Source organism: Pyrus communis, chromosome 12 (genome assembly GCF_041283825.1).
Source record: "Pyrus communis isolate YQ-2024b chromosome 12, ASM4128382v1, whole genome shotgun sequence".
Lineage (NCBI taxonomy): Eukaryota > Viridiplantae > Streptophyta > Magnoliopsida > Rosales > Rosaceae > Pyrus > Pyrus communis.
Genome location: NC_142576.1, coordinates 5,484,683 through 5,506,548, shown reverse-complemented (window position 1 = coordinate 5,506,548; position 21,866 = coordinate 5,484,683). Strand labels below are relative to the sequence as shown.

The following is a 21,866-nucleotide window of genomic DNA, read 5'->3' as shown; positions in this document are numbered from 1 at the left end:
TTGATGGTAAAAACTAAAATAAAAAGTATGCAAGAGAGATTGGCAAGTGAATGTCCACTAATTTTCTTTTCTTTGGAAAATTAAAATATTTACAAAAACACTTGCTAAATTGACTGAAAAAAAATAAATTACAAATTTGAATGGTTAACATATCATTAATTTAAATTGTGAGTATGACCAGTTCATTAATTTAAATAGTAAATTGATCAATTTTGTAAGATTTTTCAAAATATTTTTATAACGGATCAAACTTCCTATGTTTAATATTGTTTTCTTATTCGTGTGAGTCAAACATAAGACATTTTTCAATCAAGTGGAAATTCAGTGCGCTACTAATCACTTGCATTGTACTAATCCTTTACAATATGTGTTGAGAGGTGCTACTTAGAAAAATTATCATGCACTTCTCTAAATGGTTATGTAAATGTATTAAATTTAAATAGAGGAATAACATTATTAAATTTAAATTGAGGAATAACATTCACATGTGATCCATGTGGGGCCAAAAGTCTGATGGTGAGCATTAAAATTTTGTGAAACAAGGAAAAGAAAATAAAAGGGAAAGCTATTGACCAAAAAAGAAAAAGAAAGGGAAAACGGGATGAAATTCTGAGTTTGTACTTTGATGTAGGCCATAAATGGTTTTCGTAGTTATAAGGTATTGAGAAGATAGTATGTGTGGTAAAAAAATTAAATTTAAACTCATGTGGTGACATCTGTTAGAATTTATGCTCACAATTAAAGTTTTCCGTCATTCTTTTGTAAATAGTCTATCCATGAGTCTCACGAGTGAGGTTAAGATAGTCATTTCATCCATTCCATTCATTGCTCATAACCAAAACTCTCATTCACAGGTGCTCCCTATTCCGAAGCAATGAAACCGTGAATTGAAGTCGAATCTGATTATGACCACGGGAACCATTCCGATTGGGCCATAGTTGGAGAAACTATTGGCCAAAAAAGAAAAGAAAAGAAAAGGGAAAGTTGGGATGATATTCTGAGTTTGGATTTTGATATATAACTATTATAATAAATTAAAATATTGAAAGTTGTGCGTCTAAAGTATGAGAAATTTTTACATTGTTATAGTGGTGTTATTTATTAATGAAATCAATATAAGTTTTTGCTTACATATCTTTAACTCATTAGCAAGATGTCACGTGTCAGTTTACTCGTGTCGTATAAGTCATTCTTTTAAAATAACCAAATTCAAGTTTCATGTAACTTTACATTGCCTATGATGACAGTAGATACTACTAAGCTGTCAGTCTCTACTTAGTCTCCATCACCGTCGTAGGCGTTGGGTAATGCTCTTTTAAGTTAGAAGTTAGGGAAATTAACCTAAATGAGGATTTTACACATTTTGATTCTTCAAAAAAAAAAAAATAATAAATAAAACAAAGAATTTATACATTTCACGTTCAAAACTCTCATATTTTTTAAATTATTGTAATAATTTTGTTAATAATAATAAATTAAAAAACACGCACACACATCGATCAAATATTGACAACAATATTAATTATTGACGAAATAATCGATAAAATCCCCAAACAATTGAGATTTGTATTTCCATCATTTCATCCAATTTTTCAAGAGTATCATTCACCCTAAATACTCATGATAAGAAATCGACTCTCGCATTTCTTATTTTCCAATTTTACCTGTTATGGAAAACCAACATAAAAATGCAGTTTCATCTTGTGCTATATGTTTTCCATCTCATCGAAGATTAATTCGCATTGTTGTTGCCTGGGCAATTTTCTCTATGTTTGGGTGGGTCCTGGACTCATATACTCCAACATGGATCATCGATATACTTCTTGGGCCCAGTCCAATGTTTCTCACCTGGGCTGGAATCACAAATATTCCTTATAGGCCCTGTTAAAACCAAGCTTGTATCTTTTGGATCATACCTTTCTTGATTTTTTTTTTCTCTTCAAATGCGGTATTTTAAACTCCACGTAAGAGAGAAGGCGCACTATCTTGATCATCTGGTCTAACTTACCCTCAAATTGTGTAAAAAAATGTGCTCATTTACAACTTTTTCTCCGATTTTTTTCAAGTGCCTACAAACACTCAATATTGACAAATATTTAACTGTTAAATTTGATTCAAAGGGCTAAAGTGTGTGACCGAGAACTCTTAGATCAAATCCGACGGTCAAATATGCATTGGCCATGATTGTCCGTATGTATTCCTTTGCTTTCTTTTCTTCACTTTATCCATTATTTTCTTACTGGGTGCCTGTATTTGTTCAGTTTCTGGTTGTGAAGTTTGGTCAAATCAAAATTCAATGGCTATGTGAGGGAGGAATCGGAGTGTATGAAATTGGGAGTGAGACAAAGAGTCTGGGAGAGTGGCAGGGTTACATCTATGTCAATCCACTCAATCGGTCCAATCAGTCAGTCACTGAATTTTTTTTAAGGTCCAGTCCATCTTTACATTTTTATTTACCAAATAAAGCAACACACTGATAGCGCAAACTTTTTGTGATCACTTATTTTTATTTCTCGTACATTCGTATACTTATTTTTATTTCTCGTACATTCGTATACTTATTTATTTTTGCAGTAGTTGGAGTGAATAAGTAGAAGGTGATTCAGTAAGACAAAACAAAATCGGTGTATAAAAAACAGCGTGCAAAAATTACTATTCATTCAGAAATTACAGTTCAGAGTTGCTATTATATCTTTCGCAATCCTTTTTCATTTGGGAATTTTTTGTGTGGTTGATAATTGGAATGCATAAATCAAGGCAAACTTGAGGACAAAAACTATGAAAGAAGTATGACATAGGAAAACATTTTTCTTCAATAATGCGTAACATTGAATCGTGTGTAAATATATGATTGAGAATGAAAATAACAGATCGAAGAGTTAAGAAAATTAAATTTAGTAGTTATGACATCCGTAGTATTGAACAAAATCAAGAAATTGTAAAGGTAAATGGACCAATTTTCAGCAACGGTTTCATACGGAAAGAGGCCAAGAACTCTCCAAGTTTAGCATTGGGTACGAAAAGGGTTTGAAATTCTGTCCACCAAGCCTTGACTATTAACCCCCATGGTCCCATTATAATGTCCAACTTTATCATTTGGTACTATAACTTGGAGGCAGATTGTCTGTCTTTCTGTTTGGATATTCTTTCTATCTCCTTCTATTTTGAATGGTCACGATTAAATCACGTCAACATTTTATATTGATTTTCTTATAGAAATAATAAGACAAAAAGCAATAAGAATATAAAATGTTGACGTGGTTTAATCGTTACCGCACAAATATGAGGGGATGAAAAAAACAATCTTCCATTTGTATATATCCACTATGTTTCGACAAACATAATTCAAAGAGCAATGATAGGCTAAGTCTGTCTCGCCCGTTATTTAACTCTGGTAGTTGATACATGTGAAGTATATTTAAAGATTTTTTTTCTTTTTTAAAAAATAAATCAGTTAGTGGATTCGTTAAATCAGCCCATTTTTTCGAAGATCAAGAAAACTCACAGTTTATATGAAAGGTTTTTTAACGTCACTAATTATATGTAATTATATTTTATCTTTTTTATCATATAATTGATCATTTAAAATATAAATATATGATTATATACAACGATAAAACAGACTTTTTCCGAAAACAGAGCATACAGGTTTGGGTTTGGGCGTGTTTGAAGAAGGATGAAGGCTAGGGTTCAGACGGCTGACATCAACAGTTTATAGACCTCCATTATTGAAACTTATAAATTGAAATGAAAAATACTTTTTTTAATAATTAATGCCAATGCTACAAGAGTATGGCTATCATGAAATCCACATATATCCACAGCAAATCGGGCATGCCCCAGTTGGTGTAAAAAACACTGCCCCCCAATATTTCACCAAAACGAAACCTCCTTGGTTTGAGACTCCCTGCAACTCTGCAAAAACCCTATTACTTTTATAGCAAGTTTTAGTTCAATGGGTCACCACAAATATTAAAATTTAAAATAAAAAAAAACAATTTGGCCCAATTAGAGTATTGATCCATTCAAAATTCGAGATGATTTATTATTCAATTTGCCGCAACGTGAGTTTTTTAGGTGGTATTATTTAAACATATTTTTTTAATTTACGATTGTCAGATCAAATAAATTAAATAGAATTAACGGATAAAAATTAATAAAAAATGTGTTGAAGGTAAACTCTCATATCTCATTTACCTTTTTAAGCTTTTTAGTTTTGATTCTGAGACCTACTCTTATCCCAACTTGCTTTAAACTTTGGGCCAAAATGAGTTTTAAACCAAAACTCATTTTTGGGACAAATTGAGATCATAATTCCCCCTAAGTCAATGGGTGCTCATCATATATGTGTATTTTTATATATATATTTATAAATTCATTGAATCAAACCGCTAAGACCTAACATAATTAAATTCAATGGTAAAAAAAAAATTAACAGTCCAAATTTAAATCCAATGACTAAAATAAATTAAAAAAATTCTTTAATGTGTTTATACTTTCATAGTGTTCCACGAGTTATCGTGTTGGTTTAGTGATTTTTTAATATTTATCAAAATCTAAATATTTTTAGGTTAAATGTTCATAAAATTTAATTAGAATAGTCTATATAATTTTTTTTTTTAATTATTTAAATAACAAAGGATCCTAAATTCATTATTTTATAATCTCAGATTAAAAATTTGGCCGGATAAGAACTTAAATTTCCTACCTTAGAAGTTTTAAATTTTAATCCAAAAGTTAGATATGGTCTAAACGGGGCGTTTGTTTGCCCTCACTGAGTGGGACTAGATTAGACTGAACTAGGTGTTAGTGTAGTGTCATGTTTGTTAGAGGAAGGGACTAGCTTTAATGGGATTAAACCTCACTCGCCTCGACTATGGGGCTTGCTAGATAGTCTTAGCGAGACCCCTCGAATACCACCGGATTGCTAAGACCCTTATTTTCTCTCACATTGTCCCACTCGACTCCTTGCTGGACCATCCCAGGACCACCGCCGCGTCCTCATAAATCACAGCATCCTCTGCCACTTTCTCTTCTTAGTTGCTCCGTGTGTCGTCTCTCCCTGCTTCGCCGCTCTCATTTACTTCTTCCTCACTACCTCACACATCAAAAAACCCAAAACATCCAACCCCAGAATTCGAAACAAAAAACAGAAATTTTTTTTACAAAATCGTTGTGCCTCTGAAACCCAATCGCTCTATAGCCGCACATCAGTCATTCCAGCGCCTCCAAAATCCAAATCGCTCCATGGGCTCTGTTGATTGTATGATTTATTCGTTTTGCTTGGCTGTGGGAGGATAAACTTTTGTCGATGACGACTGGAATGAGCACCAATACTTTATGTACTAAGAGGGAGAAAGAGGAAGTGAAGATTTGAGAGAAAGTGAAGAGGGGGAGGTGTGTCTCTACAAAATTGTGAGAGAGAGAAAGGAAAGGGGTTTCAGGAAGGGTATCTGTTATCTTCTAGAAAGCAATGGCAGAAGCACGATTAAAAAAAATGTAATGGCAGAAGATATTTTTATAATATAATAGTTATTTTGTTATTTTTAAAATTTGAAAGTGAATTAAAATAATAATAAAATATTATGGGTCTTAAAAATATTTTAGTCTGTAGTTTAGTCCGACAACGCACCAAACGCTTCACTAAGACCTGATTTGGTACTGAGGTGATTCTGAAAAAAACTGGTATAAAAAAAAAGCCGGGAGCTGTTTTTGTGTTTGGTAAACATTCAGCTTCAGCTTTTTCTCACAGTTTTGGGTGAAAAAAAGCCAAAAACAATAAGCTGTAAAATCCAGCTTTGAAAAACCGGCTATTTTTCACATCCGTTTTACATAAAAGTTTACCAAACACTATAATACTGTTTTTTTTTTCAAAAGCACTTTTGCAAAAAAGTTTACCAAACACTCTGCTGCTTTATTTCACAGCTGCTTATTCTCACAGCACAGCAGAAGCAGCTTTTTTTTCAAAGCACAACAATACCCAACCAGCCCTAAGCTAGTCCAGCTTAGTCTAGTCTAAGCCAGTACAACTTAGTCTTTGTATCTATTTCAGTCTGAGATACTTCGTAACAAACGTACCGTAATGGTATGTTATCCAAAACTATCAGCGTTAAAGATACATTAGACGTTAGTTTACGTTGAAATAAATTCATGATAAGTATTCACAACTTTTCAGTTCAGGAACCGACTAAATTTCAAAGATCCATGTTCCGGTTTTGTCTTTACTTTTAACATTTAATCAAGAAAACCCAAAACCTCATCTGCAAAATCAGAAATATCTGAATCTTTGGGTGGTAATGGGCTTCCTTTCCTCTGAGAAACCCATGAGGGAGGAACTGCCAAAATTGAAAGATAGGTGGTAAAATGTGTCCACTTATTCAAAAGGTTTCTACTTTACTTGCTTTTGTTTCTTTCTTTTTCTTTGTCTAACGCTGCACCGTGTCGCTCTGCAGTACTGTATTAGCTGTAGCCCCTTCATATACTAATGTTCATATACAAATGTTGGATTGGAATTTGGAGAGAGTTAAAAAATCATAATATCTTTGGAAGAAAAATAGAATTTTGGTGGGATTGAGCGGATTTGTGGTTTAATTTCCTGTGATTAATCTGATGTTCTTTTCAGGTGTGGCAGGCTGTTATGTTTTGTTTTTGGATTAAAAGCATGTTTAAACTTCTAGTGGCCGCATTTCACATGCAAATCACTTTATTTGTTGTTATGTTATGTCATGTTTTTTAATTCAATTTCTTTGCTTAATTTCACAAATTAGGAGAAGTTCTTATTTACGATCGGTGGTATATAATCCTCTGCCATAAAAATTTGGGTCACAGGTTGTGCTCGGTAACTCAATAGAACAAGTTGAAGTATCGTCTGTGTGCAGTATAAATTCTATTGGTCATGTGTTATAATTTCTCACTAGTTCGAAGTAAAAATAATGAGAATAAAGAGTTACTTTACACCCTCGTAGTTTAGGTTCAACAACAATTTGAACGTCATTAAATGATCAATTTTGATAGAGAAATAGACAGTTGGCAGAAACGTAAAAATGCATCTCAAGACCTAATTTGGAGGACTCGAATGCAACTCGAACTATAGTTCAAGACCATTAATGTAAGTAATCCTAAAAGAGGTGATAATTAAAGGGTTTATTAATCAAGTGGGGTGGCAGCACAAGTCAAAAGTGATTTGGCTCACCCCCGGAAAAGTAGAAAAGAATGATTTACTTTGATCATTTTTTTAATTAAACATTAGCTTTCACGGTTTTCAAACTAATTTAATGTCAATAAACTCTAGTTTATCCTTAAAAAATCTGTACGTTTAATATGTCCAGATGAGATTTTTTAAGGTTTAAATGTTGGGAGCATTTTTAATCATCATCATAAACTATAATGTATGCTCACCATATACCCAATTAATTGACCCATGTTATTTCACTTAATCTTGGTTAATTTTTTTTTCAGAAATAAAAAACTAACATTTAATATGAAAGTTAACTGAAGTTAGGTAAAAGGACATGCGTTAATTGATTAGGTGTATAGTGAGTCAATTAAGGACATTTCCATCTAATTTTTGTAAAAAAAATTATAAATTATAAATTATAAATTATAATAAATTTATTTATTTGATTTAAAATATTTAAAAATGAAATAAATTTAAAAATTATTCTTCTCCCAACTTCCCGACCCTCTCCCTAACATTAAAAGAAAAATTATTCCCCTTCCACATAAAATATAATTGGTTGATTTGAAAAAATAATTTCTAACTAAATATATTATAAAATTGGTATAACAAGTCGTGTTCACGACACATTGAAAATTTTCGTCAATCGCAGGCCTGGGTTGTTTTTTAAAGCACATATATGGATAGTGCCATATGGTTCATAGTTTTTAGGATAATACTTCATATCATCATTGCTATAAGCATGTATTTTGTATAGATAATGCTACAATTCAAAGAACTAGCTGATCCACATAAGAGTTAGTGTATACATTTGTCTCTACTTCTACTATTTTACACAGAAAATTATCTTTGTTAATTTGATATTCTCCTTAAATCTACCTATTGTGTAAACAAAATGCTCGATAAAATGTCTTAAATAAGTTGAGGTAAGATAGGTAGCAAATGACAACTAGGGAAAAACATTGTGCATTATTTATGTCTAATACATGGATAATCGGTGAAGTTGAAACACTTTTATTGTTGTGCTCAACACATAGATAATCTGCTTTGATATTATGGACGAAATTAATAATTAATCCTAAAACCAATTGGCAATAAAAAATGATTGAACTCCTTATGAGTTCTCAGTACGAGTTTCACACTCTTAACACATAATAATTTAAATAAAATTTTTTGAATCCACCACTACCAAATTGGGATATCCCATCTGAGACTAACTTTTGAAGTACGGAGCATGATTTTCAATGATTTAGAGCTTGGGTTGGTAAAATGATGGATGGGTCCTAATCCCATGGTTTATTGCTAAACAACCATATGCCTAAGGATAATAGGATTCAATATTTTACTGTATATGGTGTTGCATTTTTATTCATACGTCCTATATTTGAAATTTCATTTTCTACTAAATTACGGTAGCAATTTTGAATTATTTCCGTCTTCTTAATAACAATAAAATAAAAAATCAGATCCCAAAAATTTCTCAGTAACCTCCTTGTCTGTTAGGTTATATTTTTCCTCAAATCCTATGCAAATTATTCGGTGTTTCTTTAAAAGTGGGACCGAAAGGTCATTGCCCAATTCTTTTCAAAGTCTGTGGTCTTTGCCTTCACATTTTCAGGCTTACTAGTGGTAAAGGGGCAACCTGCAAAACATAGCTCACATGCTTACATTTTGCATGACATCATCTGTATATAAAGTGAATAGACAAAAAAATAAATATTCTTAATTTTAAAACTTTTTTTCTCTAATTAACTTTTAAAATAAAACAATTTATTTTAAAACATTCAAATTAACAGAATAAATTATTCATGTAGTCGCCATTTCTTCTTGGAGAAAGCTTGGTTGCTGAAAAAATCAGCAGCAGCTCTTGTTACCAGCGAATCACGAATGAACACATGTCCAAGTTGTGATTAAAAAATTAATTACTTAGACACGTGTCCACTCGTGATCTGCTAGCATCAAGAGTTGCTGCTGATTTTTCAGCAACCAAGCTCCGTCCTTTCTTCTTTTGCTTTCGTTTTTAATAAAAAAATTTTATACAAAAATAAAATGAATAAAAATTACAACACAGAGGATTTTTACTGTTCGATTTCTTATAATAAATCTTCATGGTTTAAATTTTTAAAATTAATATTTATTGTTCATTTATCAGGCAATTCAATAGTTTTGAATTATTAGGATTTAGGAAGAAAAATTTTGAATTAGCTATGAATTATTGAAGAAAAATTTCTCAAAACATACGCAAATATCTTTCCGTAAAGGGACATGATTAACTTGATGAGCATGATTTTAGGGAGAAATTGATCCTTGTCAAGGAACGAACAAGTGTGCTTTGCAGCTTTGAGGCGTGGGAACGCGATTGGGCCCACAGAAGACTGATAAGAAAAAGAGCTAAACCAAATAGGCCCACTGCCCCAACTCCTCACTATGGGCCCCACCTTCCTACGCAACGATCCCGTGCCCTCTTCCCCCCTCCCCCGGATGAAATCCTTCAATTATTATGACGCTTTTTTTACTCGGCTCACCCCCTCCTCGGCTCGGCTTTGTTCCCTCGAAAACCTAAACCGCCACCTCAAGGTATCGTTTGGTACAGGACGGAACGGAATGTGACGGGACGGGACGGGACATGATAGGTCGGAACGGAACGGAACGGGAGCAAAGATGCCCTCGGATGGAAACAAGGAGGAAGAAGAAAGAGACGGAGAGGTTATAATTTTGTGTTCCACAGATGTGGAACGACTCGTTCCAAGGGGTGAGGTGGAACGAAAATTCACCCAAAACTAGTCCCGTGGAACAGCTCGTTCCACCGTTTTAGGCACACCAAACGTGAGACAGAACGCCTTGTCCCACTCTGTTCCGTCCCGTCCCACGTACCAAACGGTACCCAACGGCACGTGCAACCCACACCATTCAAATTTTGCCACTGCTGCAAGTACACCCCAACTCTATTTCCCAAGCCGCTTTTAAAACTTCAAACCCAAAACCGCGGCTCCTTCAACAAATCTCTCTCTCTCTCTCTCTCTCTCTCTCTCTCTCTCGCTCTTCCAATCTCTGTCTTTCTCTCTCTAGACTCTCTATCTCCTCAAATCCCTGTCTTTTTCTCTTTTGTCCGCTTCTGTCTCACCCCCTCGTTCTATCTAATAACACTCCAGAAGAACCTCTGAGCTCCCAGATAATCGAAACCAGACCTCCTCCTCTGGTACCGCAAACCCAGAACACCCAGTAACTCCAGCTGCATTTCCTCATTTGGGTATCTCTCAAAACCCCAAAATGGACCAGAAAACCCCTCTGCAAGCCCTCCCGGAAGCCTCCCCAAAACCCAGCAAGAAAAGCTTCGTCACGTCCCTAATGTCCCCCCGCACCCCCTCCTTCCATGAAGACACCTACTTCGTCTCCAACCTCAAATCCTCCGAAAAGAAATCCCTCCAAGAACTCAAAGACAAGCTCGCCGCCTCGGACTCCTCCTCCGCCACCATGTGGGGCATTCCCCTTCTGGGAAACGACGAAAAGGCCGACGTCGTCCTCCTTAAGTTCCTCCGCGCCAGGGACTTCCGCGTCCCCGACACTTTCACCATGCTAACCAAATGCCTGGCGTGGCGGAAGGATTTCGGCGCCGACGGCGTCGTGGAGGAGGACTTGGGGTTCAAGGAGCTGGAGGGGGTGGTGGCGTACATGCACGGATTCGACAAACAGGGGCACCCTGTTTGCTACAACGACTATGGAGTTTTTAAAGATAAGGAAATGTATGAGAGGACTTTCGGGGACGATGAGAAGCTGAAGAAGTTTCTGAGGTGGAGAGTGCAGGTTCTTGAGAGGGGGATCAATGCCCTGCACTTTAAGCCAGGTGGGATCAATTCGCTAATTCAGGTCACTGATCTGAAGGACATGCCTAAAAGGGAGCTCAGGGTTGCTTCCAACCAGATCCTCTCTCTGTTTCAGGACAACTATCCTGAAATGGTTGCAAGAAAGGTAATTTGATTAATGTCTTAATTGTTTTCTACTGGGTTTTTTATTTGGCTTGGTGGACTGTAGTTTTGGAGGTAATTCTCAATTTACTTGCTAACTTAATTGTTCAAAATTTTAATTGATTTTTTGTGGGGTTTTGGTTTGATTTACTGGGATGTAATTTTTTGAGGTAATTCTGATGTGGGTTTTACTTGCTTCCTCAATTAATGTAACAATTTTAATTGATTTCTTGTGTGTTTGTAGTTTGATCTATTGGGATGTATGTAATTCTGATGTGGGTTTTCGATTTGAATTGGGCTGTAGTTTTTGAGCTAATTGGGGGTTTTCTTCCAGATTTTCATCAATGTGCCGTGGTACTTCAGTGTTTTGTATTCGATGTTCAGCCCATTTCTGACTCAGAGAACAAAGAGCAAGTTTGTGATGGCCAAGGAAGGAAATGTTGCAGAAACACTATACAAGTGAGTCCCCTTGTCATCGAACCCTTTTCTGCGAAGGCGTTATTGTTTCTGAACCGGTTTTTTATTCCTCCGCCAGTTTTCCATTTGTGTTTGGGGTTTTGAAACAGTTTCTTCTCTTCTGTACTCTGTACAATTAGTGGCTACTCACTAGAAATAGGTGTTTGTTGTTCTGAAACAGGTTCATAAGGCCCGAGGATGTTCCGGTTCAGTACGGAGGCCTGAGTCGACCGAGTGATGCGCAAAACGGCCCCCCCAAACCAGCTTCCGAGTTCACTGTCAAAGGAGGAGAGAAAGTGAACATACAGATTGAGGGGATTGAGGTTCATAAATCTTCTGCATTATTGTTACAACCCTTCATTTTAAGCTCTATAAATTAGCGATTTAAACGCGATTAATGTTTGTTAATTTTTTGTATGTTGGTGTTGAAATTGATTAGGCTGATGCAACAATCACATGGGACATAGTAGTGGGAGGGTGGGACTTGGAGTACACTGCAGAGTTCGTGCCTAGTGCAGAAGGCAGCTACACTATCCAAGTGGAGACGCCAAGAAAAGTGATGCCCTCTGAAGAAGCAATCCACAGCTCCTTTACTCCTAGTGAAGCAGGCAAGATGGTTTTCTCAGTTGACAACTCTGCCTCCCGCCGGAAAAAAGTAGCTGCCTATCGCTACATTGTCTGCAAATCTGCTCCCGTCTAGAGCCAACTTCACAACTAGGAGGGGGCATAATTTGTTATAAACTCGTAGTAAGGTTTTTGCTTTTGCATTTTGCTTTCTATGTCCATTTTCGAGGGGTTTAGGTTGTGAACCCTGTTTTTAGTCTGCTTGAGAGTACTAGTATTGTAATCTATAAAAAGGATGGCATGATATATATCGTTTAATATAGAGGAAAACATATCTATTGACTTTGGTTTGATACCACTCTCATTTCTTATTAGTGCGTTTGGGCGAGTGGCTTTAAGGTTCCACGGAACTTGAGCTAAATTCGCCGCAGCTAGAACTGAATGCGGGAAGTATGGAAAAACATCTCGTAATGTATTCAACCAGAAAATAGGTGGTAGCTCTGTATATCTTTTATTTTTATTTTTATGGCGGTATCATTCCCAGATCAATCATGCAACAACTATTGCTTTATTTCATAGGAATCTCCATTCACCTTTCTTTTTATATTTCTGGCCTGGCCAATCAGTCTTTGTAACTTTTAGTTACAAGCGATCAAGAAGATCCTATCCAAAAGGCTGAGTCGACTTTTTACTGTCAAGTTTTAAAGAGATCTTTTGGGACCAAATACGAGCTGATTTGATCGGTCGAAAGAGAGATTTTCTCTGCAGTTTGAATGCGAACTGCAAAGATTATGATAGTAAGGAGTCGGCTCAGCCTTTCCTAACCCTTCCAAAAGCCTGAGTCGACTTCTTACCATCGTAATCTTTGAGTCGACTTCTTACCATCGTAATCTCTAAAGAGCCACTAAAATAACTAGATAAAGTTACTTAAAATTGCCTATATGCAAATTATTGGAGAGAACTTTCAAATGAAAGATTGATAGGTGTCTTCTTGGAAGTCCCTTATTTAGTGTGTTTGCGGTGCGTTTGTAATGTTCGAGTTGCGGCTTTCTAGGCCTTGAGTTGGTAATGCTCTTGTATATTTTAAAAAAACCGAGTCAAAAGTTTCATGAGAACTTTAAAGTCGTTCGTTCAAACACAGCATTAAGTGTGTCTACCTGCATCGAAGAAGATAACATTTTTTTTGGGGTCTTTGGGTAATGGTAAGGAGGAGGAGAGATTCTTAAATATAACTTGAAAGTTTTCTCAAAGGCAATAAAAATGTGTAAACGCAAATACATCTGGGAGAACTTTCAAATGATGCATTGAAAAATTGTGTGATGAGAGAAATAGAAAGACGACTTTTCACTTGCATCCAAGTTTTTCTTGGAAGGAAGAGCTTTTGCTGGTGTGCAGCTGGTTGATTTGCCTAATGGCTCCAAATAATAGTCACTGCTGAATTATCATATATGTCTGGGAAGCTTGAAACTTGAAAGAGACGGATTAATGGTGACAATATTTGCTTTGATTTGCTGTCGCTTGTTGTACAAGATATGGGCGGAGGAGGAGTGTTGGGACTAACAAAAGATAGCAGAAGTGTGGATGATAGATATTGATCACACTCTGGGGGCCCCTGGGTTTGTTGCCTGGGCCTCTAGAATCTGCATTGGGTTTTCGGAGGTTTGCCAAGGAAAATTATATCTTTCGAGTTAAGAGATAAACAAACATATACATCTTATTGCACTGATTGAAAGCGTTTGTAGTGATTGAGTAATATATTATCATGTAAATATGTTTAGATTCACAATCTAATAAGAAAACATTTCGACATATGTAAATATAAGCTGATGCTGATCAAGTTCATCAACTAATAGTCCTTGTAAAGAAAGGGTAATGGTAATGCTAAATAATATTTTCTAAATTACAAAATTGTAAGATACAATAACAGAAGAATGTGTCTATGTATTTCTCTATTAATAGGTGTACTCGTCTTACTATCTCGTAACAAAAAAATACTTATGTTGTCAAACTAGAATTGTGTTCGCAATCGAGAAGGCGATAACAAGCACAAAAACATTCGAACTAGAAACTTGGCTGAATCCATACATGTGGTGATTCCAAATAAGGAACCGAGCAGATGTACTGGATGGTTATATCTTTCAAATTGGTATATATAGCTCTAAACTTGGCACTCGTCACCACTACAATTCGAAAGTACATACAATTGGCTTGAATTGAGAGCAGTCCTACACTTCAATAGAGAACGAAGAACTATTGAATCTCAAGAACATGGTATTATTCCCTAAGTTTTTTACCTTTCTAATGTACAAGATTTTAAGATAAGACAACCAATTTGACGAAAGAAAATGTCTTATATATTCTTCCGCTGTCAGACTATTGAAACAACGTATACTTATGTTGTTAAACTATATTCACGTTGACAATTTGATGAGCATATAAGGATACATAGCAACAAGAAAAAAAAGAAAACCACTACTAGCAACAAAAGGGCAAAGCATGACTCCCGAAAAACACAACAAATCACCAAAAATAAAAATAAAAAATCAATATATCGTCATCTACTAGAGGTTATTATCCCAAATTTTTAGTAGTGGTCCATAGAAGATGGAAAAATCAAGCAATATAAGGAAGTGTGTTCTAATGCTTATTAACCACATTCATGGATCACTACTAAAAATTTGGGTCAATGGTCACAAATTCATTCGCTATAGTATGCTTATCATCCTAAATTTTTAGTAGTGATCCTTGAATATGGTTAATAAGTATTAGAACACGCTTCCTTATATTGTTTGATTTTTACATCTTCCATACTGAGGTCTCAGCACGACAATGATTAGTACGTCATTTTGTGAAGTAGATGCGATTGGCTTCACATCCAGATAGTCTGAAGCCTCAACAGAGAATGAAGAAGAACATTCACCCAAGTTGTTGACCTCAGCGTTTGAAATTCTGTAAGATATCACCACCATGGCATTGGCACCTTGAAAACCCAACACCTTCGTCGCCGAACACTCCAGGTTTCACCTAGGAACAATCTCTGTCTCCTGATCTCCAAAATCTTAACATCGAACTTAAATTAAAAGCCAGGAGTACGTAATCAGACGTCCAAGATGGGCTTGATGATAAGACAGATTCGTTTAATGGTAGTCGAATACATCACAATTAATATGTGGAAGTTTTATTTGTGCACGGCTTAAAGGATGCAACAGCGTAGTTCCTGTTTCTTTATCCAGTTTTGATAAAGTCAGCAACCATCCAAGGGAAGAACTAAAACGCCTTCTCTGATCGACTTCTGGGAGACAAGGTTCGTAACATAAGCAATGGAAAGTGCCTCGATCAACTGGTAAAGTTGTTTTTCGTCGCGAATGATCTCCTACTCGTGGCTAGCTAGGTTTTTGTTTCTTGGGTAGGATTTTTATTTAGGTATTTCAATTTTCAATCCACATGTTTATCTGGGTAAATAACACCAAACGACGTGTGACCGTGGCACCAAACAAAGCTTCAAGGTAGAAGCCAACTTCGTATATTTCATATATTTTATATATCAGTATTCCTCGTTGAAATTGCACTTCTAACTTCATGGTTAGACAAATATCTACATGTACTCTTTTCTCCTAGCCAATTCTAAAAGCAGAATTTGTGGCTGCACTTTTTCTTTCGAATTTGGCAGGAAGCTGAAATTGTACCTTCCGAGAGATGTTCGATACATATTGTTGGTTGCTAATCCTTAACCACTGTCGCAAATGGCTCGATTTAAGGCCTCATCGCTGAAGCTAATTAATCAATGAGCTTCAACCTCTTCGTAATCCTTTGATGTTTTCCTCCGACTCAAACCATTAGAAAATTGAGGAAGCTTCAACATGGTATTTACTCTGTCAACACCTTTAATGGCTTTCCACTCTTCCTTTGCGTCTTGTGAGACATTACAGTTCAACACGGTATCCTTCTCATCCTCCATCATCTTGCTGTTGATCTCGGATGCAGGGCCTCCCTGATCGCTTGCAACATTCGATCTTTTGCTATAGTAAGAAAGGGAAAGCTCAGAGTCATTTCCTTTGCCTACACGGCTCGCATGGGAATCGGATTGTGTTAATGAAGAAGCCGGTTGGTCCTTCAGGAACAAGCATATAACTGCACAATCATCAATTTTCGATTGGGGGAACTTTCGTTTCCAAGCTCTAACTGCACGCTTTACTAGTAATTCTGCTGCCATGGATCGCTTCCTTGCTGATGCAACTATCTTTACCACATCACTGTTTGTTAAAGCATCCCAAATCTGCGCAATGCACAACATCAATATCTTAATGCAGCTCGATACTGTTAAGAGTCGCCAAATATATTCGACTTAAATGAAACTCTATCACATTACTCCGTAAATAAATTTCATGACCGTGTAGACCAAAAAATGAATTTTATGAAGCAAAACACCAAACCCATTGGAGGAAAAAAATCAAACACTAAGAGAAGAACTGAACCCTACAAAGCAAAAGAACATAACCGTATGAAGCTAAAAACTAAACCCTACGAAACAAAAAACCGATCCCTACGAAGCAAAATCCAGACCCAATGAAGCAAAAAAAGGAACCCTATGAAGCGAAAAACAAATCCTTAATTGAAGGGATATTAAGTACTAGAGGGAAGCTTATAAGTAAAACCAAATTTTTTCTGCACTCGCTTCCCAAATAGTAATTAGAATATTAGTAAAACATTTTTTTTTTTGTTTTCTTACCCCATCAGTTGCCAAGACCACAAATTCATCATCGCTTGATATCTTCCTGTAGAAAACTTCCGGACTTGAGGTTAGACCGTAATCTTTGACACAGAAATCCCCGAAAGCTCTTGCCATTGCAAGACCAGGGCAGTCTTCATCCGGCATCCATAATCTAAACACTTGTGGTTCTCCCTCCACTGATAAAATCCTGCCTTTGCATTTCATAATTCTCTCAGCTTCACCTAAGTTTCACCAGTTGGAAAAAATACAAGAAAATCAATCAGGCCCAAAACTTGATCGTCATCATCATGCAATTCTTAAGGAAAATATTAAGTGAAGTGGCTTCCGCACTCCTCTTTCTCCGCTTGTACACCCCTCTTCCTTTATGACCTTTGGATTATTGAATAATTCAAAAGAGAACCAAGGGAACGGAAATATACAGAAGTGAGGAGAAGGAGAGAAAGTTGTGCGGAATCCGTTTCCAAAAATTTGGAGCAGAAGTACTAAACATACTTGGAGTATCAGGTTTCAAATCAACTGTGAGCTGGACAGGAACGATTTGGTTTTTCTCTCCTGATCTAGTTCCAAGAACTGCACGAGAATCGCCTAAGTTGGCAATCACCAAATGATCACCCTGAAAACCAAACAGCACAAAATTAAAACAAACATCAAATTTTATTGAATTCCTATCTCTAAAATTTGATTGCAAATAAACGTTGTACCTGTTTAACTACAGTTACAGCTGTTGAACCACTGCAGAAGCTATCAATGGTGTTATCGAGGCTCAGTTCTTCATCCATTTCCTTGAATGATTTAACGAAACTGGCTTCCCATGACGGAAGAGAGAGATCGCTACTGGCTTTCCTATCGTGACTTTTACCGTTGTTTGCATTGAGCTCGCTTCCGGCAACATTGATGTCGCTGAATATGCCGGTGTTGAGCTGGTAAATTTTGATGACTTCGGAGAGCTTTGAGGGTAAATTGTCACGTACACATCTTGCAACTTTGTGACCGTCGGGGCCATGACCATCAAACACACCGCAGAAGTGCATGCCTTTCTCAGTAAAGTCCTACAAAATTCAATGACATAAAATAATATATCAAGGGAAGCTGAAGTGCACATTGAAGAATTCATGGATATAATAGCAATTGAACATGATAAAGAAACTTGGAAATCGGAAAGAACAAGTTTTGCTAGGGGTTCAAGAAGATTTGACATACATTGTGAAGAAACAAAATAAACGTAAACATTATCGGCATGTTTACTTACTTGGAATGAGCAGGTTTTGGTATCAAGAAAATCATGAATATAGAGGGAGAAGGGAATTGAACGGAAACAACTACCCTCTCCCAAATTACTCGATCAAATTCCTAGTTTTTTCATGTGTTAGATGACATATTATAATGTGGAGCCGCATATTTTTTGAGTTTCGTATAAATACAATCAAAGTTAGGAGTTAGAATGATTCCAAGTCAAAATAATTAATATTCGTTCCGAGTAACTAAATATACCAATGTACATCATAAGATTAGAAAACATAGCAGAAATTAATCACCACAAATGAGAAAAAAAAAAAAAAAAAAAAAAAAAAAAAACCAACAAATTGAAAAGAGACAAATTGACTAATCGTACCTCCCAAACTGTCATTGCATCTTGATTGATCCCTTTTCTTCCTTGCTGGGTGTACATGGATATGTTCCTAGAACACCCTTCCAACCTTATGCGTGCCCCATCGTCCCCACACCTTACACTATCCTCTTCCTTATCAGCCTCGGAATACTCATTCCGATTGGCCATACGATCATCCTCCATGTACCCTCCTCCATGCAATTTCTCCTTGCTACAACAAGCTCCCATGTCTCTCTAGAAATTAAACCAAACCTCCCACAAACGAAAGGACCCACCAAAAACCGATCCAAACCCAAAAGACAAAAGTGGGTGAAGAGGCAAAGGAGGGGAAGAGAATTGAAAGGTGATGGTGGTTTTAGGGACTTTTGTATCTGTGGGAAAATTGAAATTGATTGATATATTTCTCAAAAGACGAAATGTAAATCGTCGATATTGGAATAAGCATGCAACGAGTCAATCACGATTTCAGGGTCGTTCGGTTGAGGAGCATGAAGAGCACAACACACAAAATTTTAAGAATTTTAAAATGTCGTGTGTTGTTGTTGTTGGAGGTTTTGCATATTGTGGAGGAGGGTGTTATGTTCTCTGAAATCTCGACGTGCTAATCTCAAGAAATTGTTACACAAAAATCACACTAACACCCTTTTTCTTTGCTAACTAAATTTTGCATCTCCCAAATGTCTTTAGCTAATCAAAGTACATAAACCATAATTAGGTAGAAAATCTTCCCTATATCGTAGTTGGTCAACTAATTAAATCCTATTTAAGGTGCATGCACAATAATATTTAGATTTGTACGTGTTTTAGTCAAAGAAGAACGTATTGCATTGCAATCCCAAATTCGTAAGATTCAAATATTTTGCTTGGATTTAGAACTAAAAGTGATCCGATTATCTTAACAAATCTTTTCACCAGCCATTAGATGAAAATCCGATGGTTATAGTCCATTCCCCTAACATTTTAGAGTAGATATTTGTTTAACTAATCAAAACTAAATTCGTTTTATTTTGGTGGTAAACTGCAAGAAATCTTCCTTTTTAATCACGCGTGCAACGCTCCATTCATCTCGTAGCATTACAACAGTATAAAATTGGGATTAAACAGATTGTTCCTTGACTTGGTCAATCAGATGGTTCGAACCATATAATAATTAGTTTAGCTTACGACCATCCTATTCAAAAGATATTCGTAAATGTAACAAATCTATAGTTATATACTTGATTAGCAACAAACACTATATCATGTAAATGTTTAGTCTTCACAACTCTAGTAGTACGTATCTCGACTTACAAGTGTGTCTCATTTTCTTTGTCGGGACTAAAGGGGCTCAAGCCAATAGCTTCCGCCTTGACAGGACGGTGTGAAGGAACCTCCTAGCTTTGCGCGACCAACTGATTAGACTTCCTCTTGTAACAAGTACAATCCATTTTTAGCCTTGCCGAAGCCGCCATGGCCCAATCATGTATAGTTTGTACCAAGGGTGAAACTCACCATTAAAATATGCGTTTGGGTCATAACCATTAAATATGGGAATATTTTTCTTCACCACCTTTAAGTAATGGTGATGCTTACCTTCCATTGATTGTCGTTAGATGAGTTTAAATCTCGAGATCTGTGTAATGAATAAATACAAATCACAAAATTTAAACTCATCCAATGATTATAAATATAATGATGAGCGAAACTCTATCCTGATGAGTCACTTGTCTTGAAGTTCAGGACAACGTGGGCTGGTCATTTGGCAGGCTCACAACTCTATCCTGATGAAGCAAAACATGTGCTGAATTCCCAATTCCATGTGCACTACCATTTCAGAAACAAATTGCTGGCAATTGCAAAATTGAACAAAAAATTATCAACCTCAAGTCGATGACTCAATGATTGGTTGAAATAAGTAAATATCTGGTCTGATCAAACTTCCTATTTTAAGGCTCAATTTCTAGTCCTTCGTGGGAAAACAATTTATATGAAATAAATTTATCGTCACTTGAAATCATACGTTAATATATTAGACTAGAACGTCACAAAAGTAACGTACCCATTACATATAAATCATTCTCCCTCTTGCAACCAAGCAGTACCATGCATTTAGAAGCTTTGGTAGTTGGAGAGGGCCTCATGTTGGCTGTTAACAGGGGTTATTAAAACCTTATTCCCGCAAGCGATTCTCACCAAATTGTCTTAGTTTTGCAAGAGCAATCCCTCAACCTCTCGCTGGTTGGCCCTACTGTTGAGGATGCAAAGGCTTTGCTAGACCGGATCAATGGAGTTTTCACCACCCATATCCACCGCCAAGCGAATGAAGCAGCGCACCGCCTTCTCAACTCATCACTTCTTTATAATGATTTTTGTTCTTGGTTTGGATTCAATACATCACTTCTTTATAATGATTTTCGTTCTTGGTTTGATGAACCTCCTGATCTCTTAACATATCTTTTACATGAGGAGGGTCTCTCTTTTGCGTGACTCGTCTCTTTCATGCATTCCAAAAGAAAAAAAAAATTGTGGGATGACACCTATTACCTATAGCGACATTTCACAATTCCAAAAGGAGCCGCAAACCCCATGGATTTATCCCTAGAGGTGGATTGTCTACCCTTTCATTTCCATACTCTTTTCATGTTCTTCTGGTTGTGTGGTCACGGTTAAGCCACGTCAACATTTTATATTTCTATTACTTTTTGTTTTATTATTTTTATAAAAAATTAATATAAAATATTAATGTAGCTTGACAGTGATCACACATCACATGAAATCATAAAAAAAGTATAGAAATTGGAGGGCAGACAATCCACCACCTTTAGCCTTTACTTGTTGGTCAAGAGGTCCTATTGTAATGATTCTGTTTCCAAATACTTTGAAACTTAACAAACAAACTATTTACTTTTTAAAAAGGAAACAAATATCATTTAGTAATTGACATTTATGGTCCACAATACTTCACACTTTGAATCATCTCAAAACCAATTTGCAAACTTTCATAAAATTACCCAAAAATGCTTTTGACACGTTATCACATCTTCTGTCCAACCATTTTCAGAGTAAAATTCTGTTCCCTCTTATTTACATTCTCTTTCTTTTCATTTTCTCACATTTTATCTTTTGTCTTATTATTTTAATAAAAAAATCAAGAATTAAATGTCAAAATGATCTCTGTATTTTAATCATAGGGTCAATTTAGTTCATGTGTTTTCAATTTGACCAATTTGATCCTTGTGTTTATCTCTGTTAACCAATTTAAAACATTTTCATGTAATTTTTGTAAAAAAAAAATTATAAATTATTATAAACTTATAATTTATTTGATTTAAAATATTTAAAGTGAAATAAAATTAAAATTTAAAAGAAAAATTATTCACCTCC

General features: G+C 35.9%; 2 protein-coding genes and 1 long non-coding RNA gene across 4 annotated transcripts; 1 reads left to right on the top strand and 2 right to left on the bottom strand.

Moving 5' to 3' along the window:
* The first annotated feature begins 10,136 nt into the window (after positions 1-10,136).
* On the top strand, positions 10,137-12,504 carry LOC137745049 (patellin-6). Its single transcript, XM_068484907.2, has 4 exons — positions 10,137-11,146; positions 11,477-11,601; positions 11,780-11,921; positions 12,038-12,504. Exons 1-4 carry the CDS (start codon positions 10,448-10,450, stop codon positions 12,296-12,298), a joined length of 1,227 nt encoding a protein of 408 aa, XP_068341008.2. The 5' UTR covers positions 10,137-10,447; the 3' UTR covers positions 12,299-12,504.
* Positions 12,505-15,669: 3,165 nt separating this feature from the next.
* Positions 15,670-19,158, bottom strand: LOC137746234 (putative protein phosphatase 2C 65). 2 transcript variants are annotated; one of them, XM_068486307.2, is made up of 5 exons: positions 18,507-19,158; positions 17,596-17,943; positions 17,387-17,507; positions 16,892-17,115; positions 15,670-16,438 (listed from the first exon to the last, which is right to left on the bottom strand). In XM_068486307.2, exons 1-5 carry the CDS (start codon positions 18,729-18,731, stop codon positions 15,944-15,946), a joined length of 1,413 nt encoding a protein of 470 aa, XP_068342408.2. In that variant the 5' UTR covers positions 18,732-19,158; the 3' UTR covers positions 15,670-15,943. The 2 variants fall into 2 exon arrangements, with proteins under 2 accessions (XP_068342408.2, XP_068342410.2); XM_068486309.2 differs by lacking the exon at positions 18,507-19,158 and adding an exon at positions 18,144-18,264.
* Positions 19,159-19,533: 375 nt separating this feature from the next.
* On the bottom strand, positions 19,534-20,989 carry LOC148692228 (uncharacterized). Its single transcript, XR_015954504.1, has 2 exons — positions 20,542-20,989; positions 19,534-20,328 (listed from the first exon to the last, which is right to left on the bottom strand). It is a non-coding gene; the product is annotated as an uncharacterized LOC148692228 (long non-coding RNA).
* Positions 20,990-21,866: the final 877 nt, after the last annotated feature.

Bases quoted from the DNA above. Each gene is read 5' to 3' on its own strand.
- LOC137746234 (XM_068486307.2), bottom strand. From the start codon at position 18,731: ATGGGAGCTTGTTGTAGCAAGGAGAAATTGCATGGAGGAGGGTACATG. The intron at 17,944-18,506 runs GTACGATTAGTC...TGAATTTTGTAG, and splicing joins ATGCAATGACAGTTTGGGAG to GACTTTACTGAGAAAGGCAT. The intron at 17,116-17,386 runs GTATGTTTAGTA...GGTGAAACTTAG, and splicing joins TTTGAAACCTGATACTCCAA to GTGAAGCTGAGAGAATTATG.
- LOC137745049 (XM_068484907.2), top strand. From the start codon at position 10,448: ATGGACCAGAAAACCCCTCTGCAAGCCCTCCCGGAAGCCTCCCCAAAA. The intron at 11,147-11,476 runs GTAATTTGATTA...GTTTTCTTCCAG, and splicing joins CTGAAATGGTTGCAAGAAAG to ATTTTCATCAATGTGCCGTG. The intron at 11,602-11,779 runs GTGAGTCCCCTT...GTTCTGAAACAG, and splicing joins GTTGCAGAAACACTATACAA to GTTCATAAGGCCCGAGGATG.